The 22,464-nt window shown below is 41.7% G+C and overlaps 1 protein-coding gene across 1 annotated transcript in view; it reads right to left on the reverse strand.

The window, feature by feature from the left end:
- Positions 1–551: 551 nt before the first annotated feature.
- MN1 (MN1 proto-oncogene, transcriptional regulator) overlaps positions 552–22,464 on the reverse strand; it is a 36,472-nt gene continuing 14,559 nt past the window's right edge. Inside the window, exon 2 of the mRNA XM_035565709.1 lies at positions 552–736. Coding sequence (XP_035421602.1) covers positions 552–736 — 185 coding nt within the window. The remainder of the gene's footprint in view (positions 737–22,464) is intronic.

Here is a 22,464-nt window from a genome sequence, read left to right on the forward strand (position 1 = left end):
GGAAAGGGTAGGATCACTGCCTGAATGTTCAGGAGAGCATTAATTGTTTGGTTTGTACGTGACTGGCAAAAGCTGGGTGTCAATATATAACATAATGATGACAATTTCACTTTAACTGGCATTTATTCCTGAACTGCTGTTCTTCAGGATTACCATTGTAATAAGCACTGAACAAAGCAAAACAAAACAAAACAAAAAAAGAAGAAAAGGAGGAGGAGAAGTAGTATCTTTGTCTTATTATGACATACGTGACTTGGACATACGCTGAGATGAAAAAGGAAAAGGCCTCATCTATAAATGTATGCCAAGATTACAGAATAATGGGAAAAAGTGGTCTAGCAGGAAAATCTTAAGCAAAAGTGTGCTAACTGCAGAAGGGTTAACACTGGTAACATACTGTGGCAGAAGATTAAAAAAAAATTGAGGTTTACTTTAAATTAACCCTTTCCAGTCCATACGCCACTAAGCAGGTACCAACCTAGAAAAATAGTCCACCTAGCAGTAGCGGCCCTTTGAAATTAAAAAGAGGAAAAAAAAATAATTTCTTTTGTTCAAGTCAGGGCAGCCACAAAAGTCCCAAATCTGTTGGAGATGTCCGAGTGCAGGGACCTCCACGTCGGCACCGCAGTCCGGCCCTTCGCCTCGCCCACGTCGTCCGTGCAGTGGACCGAGAGGCACTGCAAGTGGCTGCCAGTCTGCGCCGCCGCCGAGGTCTTGCTCGGGGGAAGGTCGTGGGCTGGAAAGGGTTCACAGAGAGAGTGTTATGAGAACCATGCAGTGCACCTGTGCCAGCAGCATGAGGGGCACCGGCGGCCACGAGTTTGGGCAGGGACAGCCCCGGCAGGGGGTCCCGCGCCCGCCTCGCCCAGCACCCGTGCCCCATCCTCGCCCGCGCTGCTGTATCCCACCCATCGCTCCTCACCCGAGCTGTTCAACTCTGCATGTGCTGGCTTTAAATCAAGCCGTCAACACGGCTGGACGTTCTGGATTTACACGCAATTAGTTATGCGTGTTCTGGACCACAGCATAACAGGGAGTCCTTACCCCCGTGCACCGTCTGTTGGCTGAGAGCAACACCGAAGACTCTCCAAGCAGAAAACCAGCCCCAAACTTCCCTGTATCCTCCAAGTCATTCTCCTCGTCATCTCGTACGGGTACATGCTTCCCTACTTACCTGTTTTAATGCAATACCACGACAACATTTTCCTGATAATTTATTTGTTTTGAGATTTTTGTATGATTTTTCAGCCACTGTTAGTTTCTGTTAACCACAGAAAATGAAAGGGTTAACTAAAACATCCTTAACAATGTCCCAGGCCTTTTTCCTCTGTGCTTTACAATTAATATGAAAAGTAACTAAAATGCTGCTTACAAAGTATATAACCGTGCACTCACAACTTGCACTCACTGTTACCCGTTAATTTTCCTTGCTTTCCTTCTTAATACTTTCAGTAATCTCTGTTGTAAAAACGTTTTTGTCACCTTCAAAGTCTGCCTCCATGTGCCTTCCACTCTCCCCTACCCACTGTGGCCAGGGATATCTTTTCTTCACCACCTTCTTCCCCCCTGAAATCAATCAATTCTTTAGATTTCCTCCATTGCTCTTAGTCAAATCACAAAACAAAAAACACCAAATTCAGCCCTCACCTTGTAAATTCTCACATTTCCTTAATGACCCTTCTACAGGGTCCTTCTTAAAGGCTTTCTGAGGTGGAAAAGCAGTGGCTCACAGCTGCTGTGGCTCCTGCTGGCCAGCCAGTGGCACAGAGGAGGCTGCTTGCTGCTCCCCTCCCTCCAGGACAAGCCAGCCTGATAACAAAAGAAAATCCTCTCAAAGATAGCATCCCCCAGGAGCACCACTGCTGCGGACAGGGAGGAGGCCCCAGCCAGTGTAGACAGCCCTCTCCAGCCCCTGCAAGGAGGACTTTTAGTGGGATCAAAAACTGCAAGTAAACGGAGTAACAGCTTGAGTCAAGGCAACAAGCAACATCTTGACAGGCAGTCTGCATTTCCTCTCTTTCACCATTTCATTCATATTCACCCAGAGCACAAAGAGCTAATAGCAGCAAGAGCAAGGGCAGGCCACTGCATTTTGTTTCTGATAGACTCAGAGAATCTTGCATGGGTGAGGCTGATGCTGGAACATGCCACATATGCCAAAAAATAGCTGTGAATGTTTAACCTCAGTAAGATTTTATTTCACGTTATCCTTCCAGTGTTCCGCAGACCTAAGCTGTCTAGCTTTACTGCACTTCATGGGGCAACTCATATTTGTTTCACTTAGCTATCCACTACACCAGATATCAAACAGGAACCCGACAGCTCTGTTACTCAATTATAGTGATATTACATTAATCCTTAAAAAATAACCTTAAACCAGTCTAGAAGTCCCTGCTTTAAACTAGAAAATGCTTTATATACTTGATTATAGGATATCAGAGATGCTTTTATTGAAAACAGTATCATAACACCATACTGAGAAATGAATTGTGGAGCTATGTTACACACCTCGGCCTAGCACAGTGTCATTTTGGTTTCAATTTCTGTAGATATACTCACTTACTGCTGTAATGAAAACCAGCAGGACATAGATGTTTTCTAAACCCCAAAAGGGATTACAGTGTCTTCTAATTGGCTTTGGATTTTTTACTCAGTTTTGATAAATATACAATACCAACTAGCAGAGATGAAGCACAAGCAGTTCTCCATGTAATAACCAATGCACAATTTCAATGACTGCCTTAGCATAGCACATCCTTTCTTTGCCTAAAGGCTCGTAACTTTTACTCTTCTTTCCTGCTACTCACAGCCTCCTCACATCCCAGACTTCCTCCCTTCCATGTACAGTCTGTTGCTGCCTCTCTGAAGAATAACAAGCATTTCTACCTCCCCGGGGGAGTACTTCAACCTCGGCCCTTCACACACCACTGACACGTCTGTGCTGTGGAGCTGGTGCACTTGCAGCGTCCTGCAGGCACGGTGGAGAGCAGGGAACAATGCAACACGGGCTAATCCACCGATACGTTATTAATGCATAAATAGAGATGAGCGAATCCCAAGCTCTGATTATGATGCCACTTCGGGGAAACCAGAGAAAAGAAAAACAACAAACACACAAACAAACAAAAACCCTAAATAAATATTGCAAAGAACTGAGAAAGGGAAATGTTTTTCTCATTTGTATTTGTTCAGGTCCATTGCAGTGTACAGTACCCAGTATTTTTTTATTCTTAGGTCTCCCTGAATGTACAGGACATGCTGGTTTCAGTACAGGAAAAGCCAGTGCCTTGAGATTAGTCTTTGTGACAGCAGCTTTCTTCCTCTGCTGCAGAAAAAGAGGAAAGAGTGCTACTTGTGAACTGCTGTTGCAAGAGGCCCGAGGATATCTGTGGTGTTTTAGCAAGGAGCACTTACTGTAGGATTTCAAGAGACCAGCCTTTCAGCTGGGAACACGGACACCGACAGAAGCAGCAGAGAAAGCACATTCCCAGACCAAGACCAGCACCAGGCTGCGCATGTCCAAGCACTCTGCTGAGACAGGTCTGGAGCTCCACCGTGCTCTGCTGGTACGAGCAGCAATGTCTGCATCCGTCACTCAGACACCAATGACACACAGAGAGCACCAGGTCCTCAGCCAATAATTAAGTGAGGAAGTTCTTATACCAGAAGTATCTAAAAAATAAAAAAGATATGCTTATTGACTTGTAAATTATGTTTAAAATACTTGCTGTGGATAAAATCCATAAGCAAACTAATGATAAAGGAATCAATGCAAAATGTATCCCACAGTGACGAACAGGATTCACCATCCTTTGAAGAACATAGCAGGACCCAATCCTAAACTTGTGAAGTGAGGTATCATGTGGACAGGGACAATCAGTGCTAACTCAACACCATTATGTAAGGGCTCAAGTTGTCTTGGCCTTTCATTAAGAGTGCAGAAAATGATGCATTGAAATCCAAAACAAAAAGGAAGAGAATGAGGGCTTGTAGTTAGTCTTAAACCGGCATCAGCTTTCTCAAAGCCAGTCTAGTGGAAAACACCCAGTGTGAATTAATTTTTTCAAACATATTTCTGACTTGGCAAAGCTATGATGCTTTTCTGAAGAAACCTTTTGTATTAAAAAATGAAAGTTGCTCTGATCCACCTGATGAGAATCATGTTCTTAAGCACAAGATATCACTTGATGCTTGTTTTGGACAAGCAGTAACAACAGTAATATTCTCCCAGCAGATCTGTTTCACCAGCCTTCCTTTCTGTTTCTCCGCCCTATTCAAACCAACAATGTCACAGCACCCGCTTTATGCGGTGCACACAGTCCTGAGGGGTATTGTTAGTAGAGACTGATGGGACTCAGCAGGTTAAAATTAGTCAGATAATGCAAGATGGTGTCATCACTTCATTGCCTCGCAGTTGCCAAGTTTCAGATAAATCACTGTCAGTCATGAAGTACACCTAATTGAAAGCAAGGAATTTTTACACAAATTACATTTAAACATAATTTGCTCAACTGCCTTTCTTAGCAACTACCACAAGAAAGTTGGAAGTGTTATTTGTACAAGCAATACCCTTGTAGTAAGAGCCTTCTCCATACTGAAGACATAGAGACAGTCTAGGTGGAGACTTCCTCCAAACTGAAGGATGTGGCATGACATTAGGCAGGACAGATGCAATAAAACTACCCAGTTTGCAGGACTGTGTGTGCCACTTGAAAACAGTTAATTTTGCTGGCAAATGTTGAAGTAGAGATCAGAGTTAAAACATTGTACAATATGTTCATATGGAGGACATGAAACCAAAAGCACTAGTGTCCGAAGATCAAAAAGAGTCTGGAAACGGCTCAACCACCACATCAATTCTACACCTTCATCACTCACCTTCATGAATTATTTATTTCTTTTCCCATTTCTTGCCTATTTTGAATCCTCTGTCTATAGTCATTCTCTTCTAGAGAATTCCCCTACATGTTCTGGTGGTGGGCAGGTCCTTCAGTCCAAGGATGACACCTATCTGCACAGCAAAGCCAACCAAGCTGCCCTCAGCTGCAGCGACGTTTCTCCGATGCTGCCATCTGCCCTTCCCTCAGGTGGTGGCTTATTGTCACACAGAGCAAGAGAGAAAAGCTACGGTCAGTCAGAAAGCGACCTAAAAGTGACGTAAAAGCCAGTCGCTGCAAGTATTGAGCTTAAATCCCTAGCACTGGAAACTATTCCTTCCTCTTATCTTGATCATAACACTCCATCCTACCCATTATCCTGTGCGTAGCAACAACCCATACTCTGTATTTCAGAAGATAAAAACTAGAAAACACACACACACACACACACACACAACTATGTATCCCAGCCAACTGTGCAAAATTGCTCACAGCAGAGAAAATTCCTGCAATAATCACTGAATGCCCTGGAAGTTAGCATGAGGTTTGATTAATATTATTAGCTCAGCTTGTGCACAGGCATTTCCAAGAGCCAGCCACAACACCTGGAAGATTTGGGTGATTATGTAAAAAAAAAATATTTACAAACATTCATTTGAACACTGAAGTGAATTAACTCTGGTCATTTTCACACCCCTTACACCATTGTGTTCTTCCAATATTCTAGCAAATTTATTTGTTACACTACAAGCTGTAGGTTCTAGGTAAATATCTCAGAGTATTGTCTGAATAGTTTTGTAGCATTCATCAGTTACAGCAACACAAAATCAAATGTAAGAATTCTATTAACCAGCTAGGACAACAAAAACAAAACACGTTTCTCTTCTTTACAGCAGCATATATGTGCACAGATGCTTTCACACTCCCAAGTGACTTAAAAAGCATTGATTTTTAATATTAAAGTTTGCTTTTGGGCAAAAGCTATACATTAAGCTTTTGAACAGGCTTTACCCATACGAACACATTTCAATCTCTAAGTCCCCCCAGAAAACAAAACCAGAAAAACACAGCACAAGTAAAAAGACTCTCACCCAGCCTTACTCCCACGTCCCTCTATCCTTTTGCTATGACCTTACACGTTTAGGAAGCTGCTCTTTCGTTCTGCTCTATTTTGCAAAGGCATGCATGAATTCAGAAAATAAAAGGTTGCTGTTTGTTTACACAGTATTAATGAAGGCATGGTTACTACCACACAACAGAGCCCGAGTGCAGACAAGGAGCCTTGCTGCTGTCATATGCATTGCTAGTATACAGTGAAGATACAGGGAGAAGACAAGGACTTCTTCTTGACCAGAAAATTCAGTGCGAACACCGCAGACAGGTTTTTCACATTTGCCCAGGAATAACACATTTCTCTTTAGTGAGATTAGATCCTGACACTTTCCTCATTCCTGAAGACACTACATATATATACTTCCATTCCTTCCAGCTTTCTTCTCACTGTCTTTTTCCTTAGCCCACACTACGTTGCTCATAAAGCCTCTTCCATCATGTAGCATCTTCATGCTTATTTTTAAAAAGTAAATACATTCTCTTAACTGTGACAACCCCAAAAAACACTACACAAACTCAGATGTGTCCTGACTTTTAGGTAAAATAATCCCATTAAAAACGAGTTCACCTGCAGCGCTAGAATGCATTACGTGCATCCTCTCATAAGAGATAAGATCAATTGAGGAAGGTACAGTGTGCAGCCAACACGACTGCAGATGCTACACAGAGGCAACAGGAGTTTATGCTACTCTTCAGGTGCAGCTCATGCAATTTATCTAATTTTTGCCAAAGCCAGTAACAACAAAAGAAATGAGACAGTGACAAGCGGGGATTGAGCGTGCGCAATTACAGTCCGGTAAAGGTCTGGTTTGCAAGGGGTTCCACTCTACATTTCAGCGTTACTGAGAGATTAGAGTGACAAACAGGAGGTGAAGATCCCTGGAATGGCCACTTGCCTTAGGGCTTGTCCCTTACACTTCCTCACAGGCTCTGACAAAGCCTCAGCCGTGGCTCGGCGCTGCCCCTGAGTCCCATCCGCCCTGCACAGCGTGGGCCTGGCCGCCGCAGCCCGCCCTCAATGACCAGCCAGGCGTAAAGCTCCTGGATTGCTACTGATCTTGTTAAGGCTAAATCAGATGATTTGGCCAAAAACACTAAATTCCCTGATCAGAGATCAGTTCCCCCTCTACCACCCGATAACCACTCTTAAAGGATGCAGTAATGGGCTTCTGTTCACTCTGAGCCCGTTAAGCAGAGGCCAAGCTACCATAAGAGGGAATAGATTTGAGTAATGATCTCTTATGAGGCAGCAAACCTACATATAGTGTTTAAAATTATTCCCCTAGGACAAGATGTTTTTCACCAAATCTCCCACATGACAGTTTGACATATTGGTTCAGGCACATAGCTCTGCATTTGTACACACTACAGAATCATCTTTTTCAGTTTTCAAGAAAAATAAGGTCTGAAAACATTTCTTGTTTCTCTGCACAGTGGACCAAGTCTCCACAGATTGATTAATTTATAAAATTTTATTTTTAAACACAGCTACTTCATTTTTGTTTATAAACAAATGAACCGTCTCCTCCCCTACCAGTGTAATAATGACAAAACCTTGCACAAAGGTATTTTCTCGAGCCCAGAGCATATGTAAGCACACATTCCGCATTTGTTTATTAACACAAACACGTCTCCACAAAAATTGCACTGCTCAGTTCCCTTCACTTCTGGTACCCTGCACCCCTGCTTTGGATTGGATCTCTCTCTTCTAACTATAAATATCTTGGGGCAGAGACTGTCTTTGGCTTTGGGCTCTGTTACTGAAACCTTCTTTGTATGCTGATTTTTTTCCTCCATTTATTTTGCATGATTTGTGCAATTCTTAAAGCCCATAAAATGCTTAAAGATGCCACCCTCCTCAGTATCACCAGAATTAGAGGAAAAGTCAAAAGCATGCATGGTTATTGAGATGCACAGCTGAGGCCTATGACACATAATGACAAGCACACTCCAAACAGGGAGCAGGAGATTCCCCTTTGCTCATCATGAATGCTACGCATAGATACCCCAACTCCAGTGTACTGGTCATATCTCATTCATTAACATTTCAAGAAGTCATTCAGCTTGGTCAGCCCATAGATTTATGGCAGAGATCTAGCCAGCTGTGCTACACTATAAGAGCCTTTTCCTCACAAAGGAAGGAAGGCTCTTTAGTCAAAAACATAAACAACACTGAGCATTGCCCCGCACCACTAATATATCCTGCTAACCAGAACCAAGAGCTTTGCTCATTAAACCTTGTGATTTTGCTCTATATAGACATCTCTTGCCTAGGAGGAATAGAAAGGCAAGGAGTTTCTGCCACTGCTCACTCAGCTGAGAACACAGCCCATCTAGCCTTAATGTTGAGGCAGTGCCCACCCCTCCATCAGACCATCAGGTCTGGCAACGTCCTCTGATCCTCAAAGCCTCTTCTTGCACAGGCAGCATGATTAATTGGAGGTGCCTGCAACTCTAAAGGGAGCATGTATCAGACCATGCTGCAAAGATGTTTATTTTGCTTTAAGTGGTCTCAGAGCTGGCATGGAGCTGTATCAGTGCTCATTGCTTGCCCAGAATTTAGATAACAAGAGTCAAGAGTGCTTGCTGTGAATAAATATTGTTCTTTTTTCTACCTTAGCCTCCCTTCACACTCGTATTTTCAACAGGAGCAATGGAAGGACAAGCATTCCACAACAGGGAGACACCCCAAATCTATGGCTGCATTAAGGGGTTTGTTGTCACTTCTCTCACTGATGGCCATAGGGTTACAGTCAGACTGCAGTTTGCTCCCCTAAAGCTCTAGCACCAAGCTAGGGATGGATATCACTTAAAGACAAACACAGGTTCTTCAGACACTGGCATGTGGCTAACAAACTGGTAAAAACACCAGTAAGTAGAAAAAAATACTAACCCAACCAGTAGAAAAGGTGGCAGTCATCTTACACATTGCATAACCTTGAAGATATAGCACAAATTATAGAATCATTAAGGTTGGAAAAGGCCTCTAAAATCCGTTAGTCCAACCTTTAACCTAGTACTGACAAGTCCACCACTAAGCTGTGGTACTAAGTTCTACATCTACACATTTCTTGAAGACCTCTAGGGAGGGTGACTCAACCACTTCACTGGCCAGCCTGTTCCAATGCCATACAATCCTTTCAGTAAAGAAATGTCTCCTAATATCCAACCTACACCTCACCTGGCGCAACTTGAGGCCATTTCCCCTCATCTTATCATTTGGTGCTTGGGAGAGCAAATGATGTAAGGATGAGGAAAAAGACACTGCAGTTAAAAAAAAAAACAAACAGCAACAGCAACAACAAAAACTCTGCTCTCTACCAAGCTGGGAGAAGAGGAGGAAGGGAGAAACACAGAATTCCCCATTTAGGAAAATGGTTTTACAGGAAAGTATGAACTGTCTACACCTACTTCCCTGCAAGCTATTAATGAATTAGTTTTTTCCAACTATATGGCTTTCTGAAAAGAAACGTAAGACTTGTGTGAGAGTGGGGAAGCTAGAAGTCCTGAAGAAAAATCATTGTATACCTTGGGATAGTACCAGCTCCTGATCCCTATTAGATGGCCACGAATGAGAATAAGGCAGAATGGTGCAATGGACTGTTTTTAACTCATATCCTTCCTCTCTTTTGGCTACCACCAGTTCCTCTTTTCAGTTTAACACTATAATGCTCATGCTAGCTTTACTACAAATACGCAAACCACACTGGAAAGCTCAGACAGCCTCCATTTTGAAGAGGCTGATGCAGGGGATTTTAGCTCTCACATAATAAAAGACCATTCTTGCAAACCACATCCCATCACGAGCTATGTTGCTGCAGTATTGCTTTCTGCTAGCTTAGTCCTGCCTTCCCCAGAGCAGAAAAATCACAGCTGACATGTAACAGCAAGTGAAAGCTGAGCTGTGACAGCCAAACTTTCACCTGTGGCCTAAACTAATCCAACCATACAGCTTCTGAACAACTGGTTGATCTCCCCCAGTGCTGCCACTGATCCACGCTCTCCTCAGCTCTGCGTGGTATGAGAAGCTACGTCCCTGCCTAAGTGAGGAAAGCTAGATAAAAAAAGCAAATCAAACCAACTGCCTTCAACAGTCAAATTGGTTTTGGGCAGCTCCTAGAGTAAACAAGTGGAAGCCTAGAAATTACAATGTCCCATCACAGTTCATTGAACTCTCCTGACATGTATATGCTACCATTTAGAGGCCAGTGAATCCATCGGGAGCTTGAATTATTTTCTTGGGCCTCAACTGATAACAAAACAGAAAGCCACCCTGTCCTTCCCCCCCAATTCACAATGCCTGTAGACACTTTCTTCATGACTCATTTTGAGGAGTTACGCATAAAAACACTTGGCAAACACTGCATTTGTAAGAAAGGAGATTCTCTTCTCTAAACCATAAAATACTTGCCAGTCAAAAAAGACTGCCATTCAAAATTCATTTATGAGCCCTAAAGCTAATCTGGGTGAATACTTCACAGGTACCAGAGCACTCTCAACCACTTTGGGCAAGCTATCTTTCACATAAAGTTCTATCTTCCCTATTGCCCAGTGACTCTGAGGGACACGGCTCCACACCTGGTGCAAGGACTGGACAGGTTCAGCTAAGAAACAGAAATATGTACACGCTGCTCAGTGGCAGGTGTCAGAAAAGGCCATCAAACCACTTTTGTTCATCTCAGAAAGTTTTTAATGGCTTAAATCCCCCCTGTGATCCCCATCCATTAAATTTACATTTGAACCTAGTATTAGGACAACAGGTTACAAACAACTCCGATCTTCACTCCAAAGGACGGCAGCTTTTTCAGCCGTGCCTCTACCTCTGTATTCAGTATGCACCTGAAAAGGAGAACTCCACAGTAGGAGTGAATATTGGCTGACTGATTCCATGTTTTCTCTACTGTTGGCGTACGTCACTCACTTGCACTAACTAAATGCTTTGAGCCTATTTTCACCAACAGTAACAACCCACACACCCATGACGAGTAAGGAAATGCTGGTTTTTGCACCCAGTATTTTCAAATTTATTTCACATGCGCGCAAATTATCACATGGCAGCTTTATGCACAACTCCAGACCATGTGAAATCCATCTCTTGACAGCCAAAATGCATGAGCAAATAAAAGGTTTTGCATAAAACCTTGAGTGAGAAATTTCTGTCTGCACAAAAGTCAACCAGAACTGTTAAATACACACTCAATTAACTAAACCCAATTCCTGGACATTGTTTAGTATCATTTCAGGACAGACCAAAATTGAAATAAACTCTACTTACACATTCTGCATTAAATTGCCACCTTGACATTTAACAAGGAACTAAGCCAATTAATGGTGACTAATGCCTGCAGTTTCCATGCACTGGATTACCTCCCAGACCTGCCCTCTCCAGGAGGCACAGCTCGACTGTCCACCACCAGTCAAAGCACCTGAGAGCTCACTGTCGGTCACAGAAAAGCTCTGAACTGTCATCAGGTGGTGACCGAACCTGTGGCCTGTAATCAGGTTTTATAGACCTGTGAGTTGTTTTCCCCCCATTATGACAGAACTTATTAATGCATGTTAAATAACAAAAAATTTCTCTGAGTTTGGTCTGAGCTTCACTCCGCTGGCTGCACCATCTAACTTGAACCTTAGCCAGGGGATGGTAACTGAAAGAACAATATTTACTTTAACAGTCAACTCATTCAATAATCAGTGGTATCGTTTTCGTAAGTTTTGCTGAAGCTTCATTTCTTCTTGAGGACATACAGGTCAAAAGTACTAATATTACCTTCAGCCCAATATGAGTTTCATAGACAGAACAGGCTTCCAAAAATAGCATTAAAATGCCCACACACACAGGCAAGGAAAGTGGGTGTATTAATGGAGTTTGTAAAGGCAATGAATAGATGGTGATTATGCACAGAGTGAAACAGAGGAAGAAACATGTAAATTCCAGCTTTCTCTCATCAGATTTGTGCAAGAGCTTCTACATAATTGCTGAGAGAAAGAAATAGAAATGACAACACTAAGTAGGATATTTAAGCCCTGCAAATTATACATGGAAATCTCTATTTTCCTTAAATGAAGTGAAAACAAAATGAAAGAGGAAGATTCCCTTCAAAGAACTTTGTTTGTGGTCGCTTAGTCTCAGGATGCAAATTAAATGAGTACTTCTTAGCCTAGTGAGGGAAAAAAAGAAGGAATTTGTCTCTGAAATATTATCAATCTCTTGTGAGGAGAAGGCCTTAGATACAGTTGGATGAAGCCTTTTACGTACGTAGTCATTTTGTTCCCAAAGAAATCAACAGAAGCAATATTCTCATATCCCAAGTCAGATCTGCATCCAGCTTGGCTGCCAGGGCAGGGGCATCTAGAGTCCTCCAGCTGCTACATGAGGTTCATCCTTCAGTTCCTTCCATCTTCTCCCCAGTTTTGCCTGCAGCTCCTGGAACTGCCTCTGCCATATCTATAATTCACAATTACGAGAGACCATAATACAAAACTGCCACAGGCAAAGTCAATCGCTCCCAGGGGCCTCACACATCTGAGGCTCTTGCACACGAAGAAATGGTGATAATGTACATTAACGCTCTGGGTTAAACCACACGAGCTCAAGGATATTTGTGAAAATACAACTGTAGTTTACCAAAGGCTTACAGTAAGCAAGAAGAAACAGCATCCAGGATCTTTATCTATTTCATCCCATTTATTTATAGCGTTACCTTGAAATACATCTCATTCCTCTTTAGGACACCTCCAGCTGCAGCTTGTTGGTTTTGGAAGTAGTGGCTTATAAGAGAAGACCTTGGGAAACAGCTTCCCTAAAATCAAAAGGAGTTCAAGCACTTTCACCGCTGAGTAAGAATAAAACAGGACCAGAGACCAAAAAACAAAGCCTGAGTCTCGCCCTAAGAATCTGCAGAGACACACATCAGAGATGGAAGCCACCCAGCCCACCCTGTGCCAATGAACACAGAAGGCACAGATGTACCATTCCAAAAACAAACGTTTTCAAATTGTGATTTGCAAATTCCTAGTAATTTGTGGACAATTTCTAAATAGTCTAAGAAAAGTAACTCAAAAAAAAAAAAAAGACTTGTAGAAAGCCTGAGTTTGTTCAACAAGATTCAAAAGTTTTCTACAACAGAAAAATCTCAAATTCTGGTATACCCAACGTTTGATTTTGGCTGCAAAAAGAGATGTAAATGTTGTTGCCAAATAATGGATTTAGTGTATTCAGAAATATTCCATAAAGCAGCAGAAAGATATGTTGATTCAGCTGGAGGTCATAAACCTGATGGAGGACGAAGGCTTGTTTGAACAGCATTTTTTTTTTTAAAGTAAATCTATCTGGAGAAAAAATAAAACAAAAAATCATCAGATAAAAGAAATACACAGCCATGTGAAAGAGAAATGGCAGTGAGGGAAATTCACCTTAAAAAACACAACACAAAGAAACCTGGCTTTCTTAGGGAAGCCTGTAAGTGTCACTATTAGGATAAGAAAAACATGAGCTCATCTTTTTCTTCCAGTTGTCCCTCACTGTGGAGAGTCTTCATGACATTCTCAGAATAGAAACAAATCAGGAGCAAACAGCTGTTCAAGGAACAGAGTCATGGACAGACAGACTTTCACTGCTTCAATTAAAAGTTAACTTTAAAGTTTCAAAAGCCAGTAAATCAACAAAATGGGCCAGTACAACACAATATGGACAGTCTCATCTTCAAACCTAAAGCCACAAGTATGGGCCCATGTTTACTTTCTAGCCATATACTCATGTGATCTATGACCCCCAACAATTTCAATGTGACTGGAAAATGAAACAATAACAGACAATTAGCTTTCCACTTTATGCTAGCAGTTGTGAAGCCTCTGCTTTATAGCAGTTAGGGACAAGAACCCCAGAAGTGCCAACCTCCATTTATAAATGTGCAGAAACTGCAGGGACAGGGTGCAGGACTGAGTAGCAGCACCAAACCACAGGAGTGGTGATACATCAAAGCATAAACGTGTTTCTGCATATCTTACTGTGAGGGGGAGTCTATATAGGAGTAGCAAATGAGAAACTGCAGTTCATTTGTGCCCCGTATGCAACTCCAGCTATTTGTTAAAACTGCTCATGATATGGATTTAGATTTGGATAAATCTTGGTCTTACCTTGGCCGTGCCTATAAACATTCAGCACTAAGATGGAAACAAAAGCTGGTTTCTAGATGACACTTTTACAACAGCCTATCAAGCAGGGCAGTAAGATGTTGAATTGTTCAATTGAAGTGAAGATTTGTACACAGGATCCCTGAATTTTTTTAACACCTCTTACAGGGGCTAATCTAGAATCTAACATCACAGTGACAACCAGATATCCTGACATTTAGGAGTAATATATTAGCTGAACAGCACTTTCTTTTACAACATTTATTACAGAAGCACAGACACTAGAAGGGAGGGTCCCAGCTTTTTCCTTGATCACCCAGCCTCCAGAAGAAAAATCTACAGACTCAGTAAAGCTCTTTCCTCAAGGCTCAGCCAAGCAGCACGACTTTACATTAACTAAGTTAACAGAGAACCGGTGGAGGAAAGTAAGTTTAAAGCAAATACAGTATGCAAATAGCATGAAGTGACATGAACACAGAATGCTCCTGTACAAGTACACGTAGAGAAAGCAGCATCTATTTCACCCACTGCTGGGCTGTGGACTTGCAAAGGCACAGAACAAATGGTGAAAGAGAAAACAGAAACATCCCTGCAGCCTGATATGCTCTAGGCCTGGCAGGGAGCCATTCAGAGATGAATGCTAGCACAAATGGCCTCATTCTTCCAGACACAAATGATAACATTACTTAACTCACATAAGTTAAAACAAAGAAATTTGCGGTGGACTATTCATCACCCCTATAAAAAGTGGTTATGTAGCACAGAATAATCTCGTGGGTGCATGCTAATTAGACAACAGCAAGTAACTTGCCCATGCACAAGGTCTCCAAGAAGTTTAAAGCTTACAGACACCTTCATAAGATCAGAAACAAAGCAGCTAGACCAAGACCCCTGTGTGAAAAGACTTTGTTCACAAATGCAACTCCAGCACTCATCAGGGATGATTGTCCCTTCACGCCCTCCTGCACATCCTGCTCCCTGTATAAAGGTCCATTTGTTCAATATGTGTAAGTTCTAAAGGAACAACGTTGCTATGGAAATAAAGACAAATATGAAGAAGCTACTATCCAATGTGTAAGGTCTACCTCCAGTCTTTACCTGTAACTGTCTCAAACAGGTCACTGTTTGCACTTTGTTGCTGTCAAACCAGGCAAGACTTAGATTTTAAGAACCCCAGTTCACTACTGTAATACAAATGCCACAAAGACAACAAACAAACAAAAATCTCCACCCTCAGCTGACTCACATTTCATTTGCGCAGGCAGGGTGAGATACAGGTAGTGCCACATGAGTCACACAACCAAAACTCTCATCAAACTCCAACTGTCACTTCTCCACCAGCCAGGGCTGTTGCACACTTAGCACGCTGCACAACATATATCTTAAAGTATGTGGGATACTAGGTTAACTGATCCAACGTCAGAACTGGTTATTCTGAAGACAAGAGCATTTAGAATCTTTTTCAGACATCTTCTAAGTGGCAACCTCCGAGTCATGCCTCTACTCAAAGAGGTGTCTTCAAAAAGAAGTATCACGCCCTTTGTGGATGAATGCATTGTTTCCTGGAAAATACGCTGAGAAACAGGTATCCATAACAGCACTGCAATAAATTATTCTATCCTCCTTCCTTCTCAGGTTTGTATCCATGCAGCCTCATCTTCCAGATGCACAGCTGCCAAGACAGATGAAATTTTAGGCCTGCTCGTCTTAGATAAGAGGGTGAATGAAATGAAAGCAATAGCACCCATCACCAATTAAACTACAAGGATATACGCATGACAGAGACTGAAACCAATTTCTTAACATACCCATCTTCACTCATATTCTTCAGGCACAGCAAGGCAGCTGTGCTGCAAAGAGTTAATCTTGCCTGGAACATATCTCAGATTTCTCAGAAAGTCAAAGACTGCAGCTGAAGCTGGGCTGACTGCTCCCCTGCCTGCCTGCAGCCTGACCCCTGACATTTCCACTCTGCTTCTCACTGGCACAGAAAACTTAACCATACACAAACAAACAGGTTGGGAGGACAGATAAATGGAAGACAGGAGAAGGAGAAAGGAAAGATTTCTCAGATTTCTTTTAATAGCTGTGATTAAATAATAGCAGCCACCACCAGACATGGGTGATGGGCTGGTGTTTATCAGTAAAACCCTGAAGTCTACTGGCAAGACATCTCTGTTTAATTAATCCTGAAAGGGTCCCTTCCCCCTTCTTCTTCCTAGGGAGGTTTTGAGGATCCATACGTTTAAAGATACACTGAGTTCTTTTTAGCTCTTTCCTTACAAAACACAAGGCAAGAGAGCTCCTGCTCAAAAAAACATCTAGGATTTACAAACACTACAGCAAAGAATTCTATCAAATGAAATCAAATAGGCAAACCTTAACAGAGGTTATCTTTTGATTTAGTTGTATTTAACACTTTGAAAAAATATACACATTAAGTAGTGCATTTGGACAATACCATACTGTAAGTGCACATGCACACAGCGATCAGATACCGGTCTCTAGACACTGCCCAGGCTTTGGGTCTGCCGCCATTTCTGTAGAAGAACCCCTTCCCAAGGGACGAAGCTGTTCGCTGCTTGTCACAGCTCTACCAACCCCATTTTCATCCAGTTTTCCCACTACCCTGTGCCATCAACATCACTCAGTGATGGAAGCACTTTTGCATACACACAAACCAAAATGATTTCGCCCATGCAAGGCTGAAACACGGAACCCGAACTATTGCCCGTGTGCTTTCACTTTGTTCTGGAAGGCTTGGGAGGTCCTTCCAGAGAGCCCTGCCTTTCCGAAGTCCCCTGCCCTCTGATTTTATCGTGAACATCACACCCAGCAGGGCACCACAGCTTAAGGCGCCAGGCTGAACAAGCAGCGCATCTCCGCGCGCCAGCCCCTGCCCTGTGAGCGGATGCATGGCAGGGGCAGCAAGGAGCCCGGCTCCCAGTGCCCTGCCCTCCCAGAGACCTGCAACATGCCCAGTCACAGCCTCGAGGTAACCTCGTGTCCCCAGGGAAAGGGGCAGACCACCAGCACACCCCATGCAGAACAGAAAACAGCTTCTGGTGGCAGCAGCCTCAGCGAGTGCTTGCCCTGCTTCGAACAAGCCCTCCATGGAGAGCAGAGAAGGCAGGGTCTAGCGGCAGAGCACTGGGCCCCGAGGCCAGATAGACACCTTGAAAGCAAGCAAGCAAACAAGCCAACCGGCCTCAAAGTCACTGGAGCGGCATAGCTGGAGCCATGCCTCCACCACTCCCACACAGCAGACAGCAGAGAGCAGTGATGCTGAACAGCAGAGCTGCCGAGAGAATGGTGTTACCACACAGCACCAGCCCACTCCCCTTTCCAAACGTTTCTTAATTTTCACATGTATTTTTAAAAGTTGGCCACGATCATTCATCCTCTCCTCTTTCCCTTTTTCTCAGTAAGCACAAAAATGAGTGTTAATGCCTTTTCAATCACTTATCTCCTCCCATTTTCTTTTCCAACATGAGTTTTCTAAGGCTTTTCCAGCTTCAGAGAATAGCAGTACACAAAATAGAAAAAAATCATTTTCCACATCCATTTAGTAACAGAATGAGCATTATGTGGTTTTCTAAACCCACTTTTTCATTCTCTTATTTTCCTAAACTTTTATAAATCTAAATAAACTGGTGGTAGAATTACTGAGAATTTTGTGTAGTGTAAATCATCAAAACAGCAAATGAAAATGAGGAAGAAAAATCTGAAATGATTTCTCATGCAAAGGCAAAAAGGAGAGTCGAAGAAAGGGCTATTTTGAAAGTGCACGTTCAAATTGTAAAAGGAAGCTATATATCACATAGGATTTTGATAAAAATCACAGGAAAATATAAAATCAAAACCCATTATTTTCTTGACTATCTACATTCTTAAATACCTTATATACATAGTCTCTTTAAAAAAAAAAAAAAAGTACCACTGGGATTGAGGATGAACTGTGATGAACTGAAAAATGTCTTTCTATCAAAAAAAATCATTATACAATGACGAGAGACAATCCAGTATATAGTCAAAGACAGAATCCTGACATGTTCAAAGAGAAAATTATTTTAACAGCAGTGTCTTGGAAGATGAGAAGTGTTTTTGTTGTTGTTGTTTCTATTTAAAAGCAAGCAAACAAACAATGGCCATTAAGATTTTTACTGTAACAATTAATGCTTAAATGTACAACTTATTATGCAGTGTGTGTGCCAGGTACAATTAGCACCAACAGAGGAAAAAAAAAAGTGACAAATAAGAAATTCATACCTATACTGGAATCAAGCAGAGTTCCTTCAACGGTTAACCATTCACAAAAGGGTAGCAAACACTTTCAATGGCAGGCACTTTTGTCCTACCGCACCAAAACTGGCCAACAGAAGTCTGGGGGCAGCCGGTAGTTTGGCTAGTTCTATTTCTTTTTCCTTCTAAGACTCCGACATCCTAAAAATAAAATGGCTGCACAAGACCTAGACACTCAGGCTTAGTAGTAATTTTTTTCACCTCAAGAGCAGGGGGAGAAGTAGTGTGGCACAGTGATGTTTACTGAATGGCAGATAATCAAGGCTCTGCATTTGCATGTGGTTTTGCCCCAAAGCAAAATAAGGACTCAGAATTCATCAGGATTCCAGAGCTCCTCTGTATAATAATAAAAAATAGCGCTCGGTGTAATGCTATACATTTTCAAGTACAACAAATGAGAAAGCAGACTAACTATTCAGAAATATTTGTTGTCAAGAGTTATTTTGAGCAATCTTTTTTTTTGGGGGGGGGGGGTTACATTTAATTTTACACAAAAACTCAAGAACCAATCTTCTATTAATACAAAACTGGTGAGTTACAAATAACTACACTGAAATATTTAAATTTTCAACATTGCTTCCAGAGAATTGTATATTTGATTGTAAAAACCATGATTTAAAATCTTCACTGAACTACCATGATTCACAAAAAGTGAATTACAAAAGGGAAGTTTTGTGACTGAATAAATAGCTATTATGTAACCCATATAATAAAAAGTATAGTATTTTTTTCATCTTTGACTGGAAGGCTATCGGAAAACTACTGTACGTAGTCAAAGACTCACTGACTATAAACACTCCTTTTAAAAACAGAATTTGTATTAAGCACAGTGTTAGGAGCAAGAGTCAGAAAGGATACAAAACAATACGAGGTCACTTCAGTAACGTAGCAACACAAATTGAAAGTTGCAAATACTTCCAATTTGGAGTGCACAAACTGATAAATACTTGTTAAGGAAGCTTGAGAATACATTTTGAACAACGTACTCCAGAGTTTTGTGATCCACTTCCCAGCAATCCACAAGTCGGGACGGGTAAGAAGGAACCTATTGAAGCAGGTTGTTTCTGTGCGAACTCTATGCACAAAACATAGGACAATGTAACGATGTCACAACCTTCCTCAGGTGGCAAAAAGCAAGTCTGAATGAATACAAGACTGTTAGCAGACGGAGCGAGGAACTTCTTTGCCCCTGCAGCATGCGCAAATTTACTTCCCATCGACTTTAAAAAAGGCATATGGTTTTGAATAAAGCACTGCTGTCTACCCATAAATAAATAAATAAATAAATAAACAAATAAATAAAAATAAACTCAAAGTTTGTCAAAGCACTAGCTGCCTCTGCATCAAAACCGCATCCTACCGTTCTTTTGTCTGAAATGCAGTAGGTGGTGATTGGGCATAATTTGACCTCTTGGACACTAGACTGACTTACCCTGGTGACAAATGCTTAAGATCATTTTCAAGACTGTTTACTTTGCAGTTCCAGCCTGACTTTCAAAACAAACTAACAAATATGGACTCACACAAACACTGTTTTCTTCTTTGATTGTGTTTACTTAACATTTAAGTCAACACCAGTATTTTCACTGATTGCAGTTACACAGGAGCAGGCCCTATAAACACAAGCAGGGAAGAAAAATTGAGGAAAAAAAAAAGCCATTAAAATCTCAATACAGGATGCCTGCAATAGTCCAGCTAGATTTTGGTTTCAACTAAGGTGTCCAAAATTACATTTTCAAGCAGTATTATGGACAAGTGCTCTACAGTGGCTTTACAAGATGTTTCCTTATGTTTTTTTCTGTATTTCACATTTTGGAGGATATCCCAAGCAAAAAAGTCCCTCCCAAGAGCAGTTTGTCATAAGCAGTTTGTGTTACTGTCAAAGTACATTTTTATTTTGAACATGGGGGTTTTCAGGTATATCAACTCTATCCATGTCTTCATCACTACAAGTATTGTTTATACCTAGGAACTATTTTACTAATACTATGAGAACACCAAACAGTTCATTTAATAAAAGCATTTTTCCCACTGCAACTCAGCAATGAAAAGCTGCTTGAAGCAGGCATCTTTCTGTTAGTCCTATTCCTACGATAAAGGTTGTTCCCGCCATTATATTAAAACTCTTAAAAAGGAAACAGTTTAAAAGCATGAACATATGCTTTAGTTTCCTATGTCTTGAGACTGGCTGTTTATGACATTACTGCATACTGGCTGGGAAGTCTGCTATACCCCAAATGCACTTGCTTGTCTTATGAATACCTGCATCAATGGAAGAATCACCGCTACTCACTCATATCAGAGAGCTGCTCCTTCTAATCCAAGGAAAAGCTGTCAGAAGGAAGAAAAAATACCTTGGCTTTCACATGTGCAAGCTAATGACCCATGACTGCATGAAGCCAGAGTCAGTGACAGCAATACATCGGGGCCTGTTCGTGATATAATTGCTCTAAAAAGAAAACAGCACGGAAATGCTAACACCGCAGATGGAAAGAAATTACTGTCACCCAAAATTAGCTACGAGCTTACACCTCCACGCTGTGTGAAACCTCCAGCCCCCGTGTCCCACTGAGACCAGTTCCCACGACTGTCCCGCCACCATCGGGGCAGGCTGCACGCGGGACAGCCCCGCAAGCACCCGCCTCGTGCTGCCACTAGGCACCCCTCCTTCTCATCTGCCGCGTTAGGCAGTTACCTGCTTTCTAGAGAGAAAGCTTGTATTAAAATCATGTATGCAAAGAAAACACCGTGTTTTTGCAGAACATTAATTTGTGCTGTTAGGTAACAATGCACTCAAGCACACCGCCTCTGCTTTAGGGGTGCTGCAGTGATGGAGCATTTCCCAACAGAGACCACCAAGCAGAATCCAACCTTCGGTTTGGGTAGCCCTCTCTTTTGCAGTACTTCTTGCAAAAATGACTTGGAAACAACACATTATTGTCACCACTGCTTCACGGACGCAGGCTGAGTAACAGCCAGCAAAAGACAACTGGCACACGCATCGCTCAATCAAAAAGCACGAATCGAGATGCGGGTAAGGAATGCCCCGTAACTTGCATCCTGTGAAGGGAAGGGAGAGTCAAATTGTGATACTGTCTGAAACACACCTGTGAACCTGCTGGGTATTTTCCAGAAAGTTCCAACAGAGTCTATAATAGTCTTTTCAGCGAGGTTTAAGTGTGTGGGGGGGAACGGTGGGGAGAGAGAGAGAAGCACTGAAAATTAAAGACAGATCAATTTTGCTCTAAAATTTTAAATGAAACACTCCTGTTTCGGAAAGAATTTCATTAAGGTGAAAATATAATATAGAAGTACCCATTTAGAAAGAATGTGCTATTAATTCTTAGCAGTGTGTGTGAAAGGGAAAATTGCATTTTTATCTAAATGGTTTTTTTTCCTCCATAACCCATTTACAGTATTCTTTTACAGCTCAGTAATGGGAACTTTTCACTTTTCTATTTGGGCCAGACCACTGTGGAAAGCAGGAGTGGTCTTCAAAAACATTTAAAATACAACTCCCTAAAGCAGGTTCCAAGAGAAGCTCCACAAAAAGGAGGGAAAAGGCAAGTAAAATACATGTTAAAAGATGGTAGCAAAAGGAGAGGGAAAAAAAATCCTTAGTGATGTAAGCCGTGTTTTAGACAGGGAGAGGAAAAAGGCTGTAGTTTAGGTATTTTTTTCTAAGGAACAAGAGAAGGCTTGGTCTTTCTCCCATGCATGAATCACAAACAGCTCCTCTTCAATGTAGCAGAGTCCCAAACATACACAAAGAGTAAAATGGTGCTGTGTGATCGCTTTGAAAAACTGCACAGGAATATTCTGAGTTATACTATTTACTAGTACATACAATGGAAAAAAAAAAAAAAAAAAAAAGGAAATGAAAATATTTTTATCATCATAAACAAATGCTCACTTCTCACTATAAATAGTTCCATACAATTTCAAATTGGGTATAATCTAAACACTAATTTCAAGCAATTGACACTAGGATCCAAATTTGCCTGATATATTGCCATCAGGCAAAAAAAATAAACCC

This window comes from Cygnus atratus, chromosome 17 (assembly GCF_013377495.2).
Source record: "Cygnus atratus isolate AKBS03 ecotype Queensland, Australia chromosome 17, CAtr_DNAZoo_HiC_assembly, whole genome shotgun sequence".
NCBI classification, from domain to species: Eukaryota; Metazoa; Chordata; class Aves; order Anseriformes; family Anatidae; genus Cygnus; species Cygnus atratus.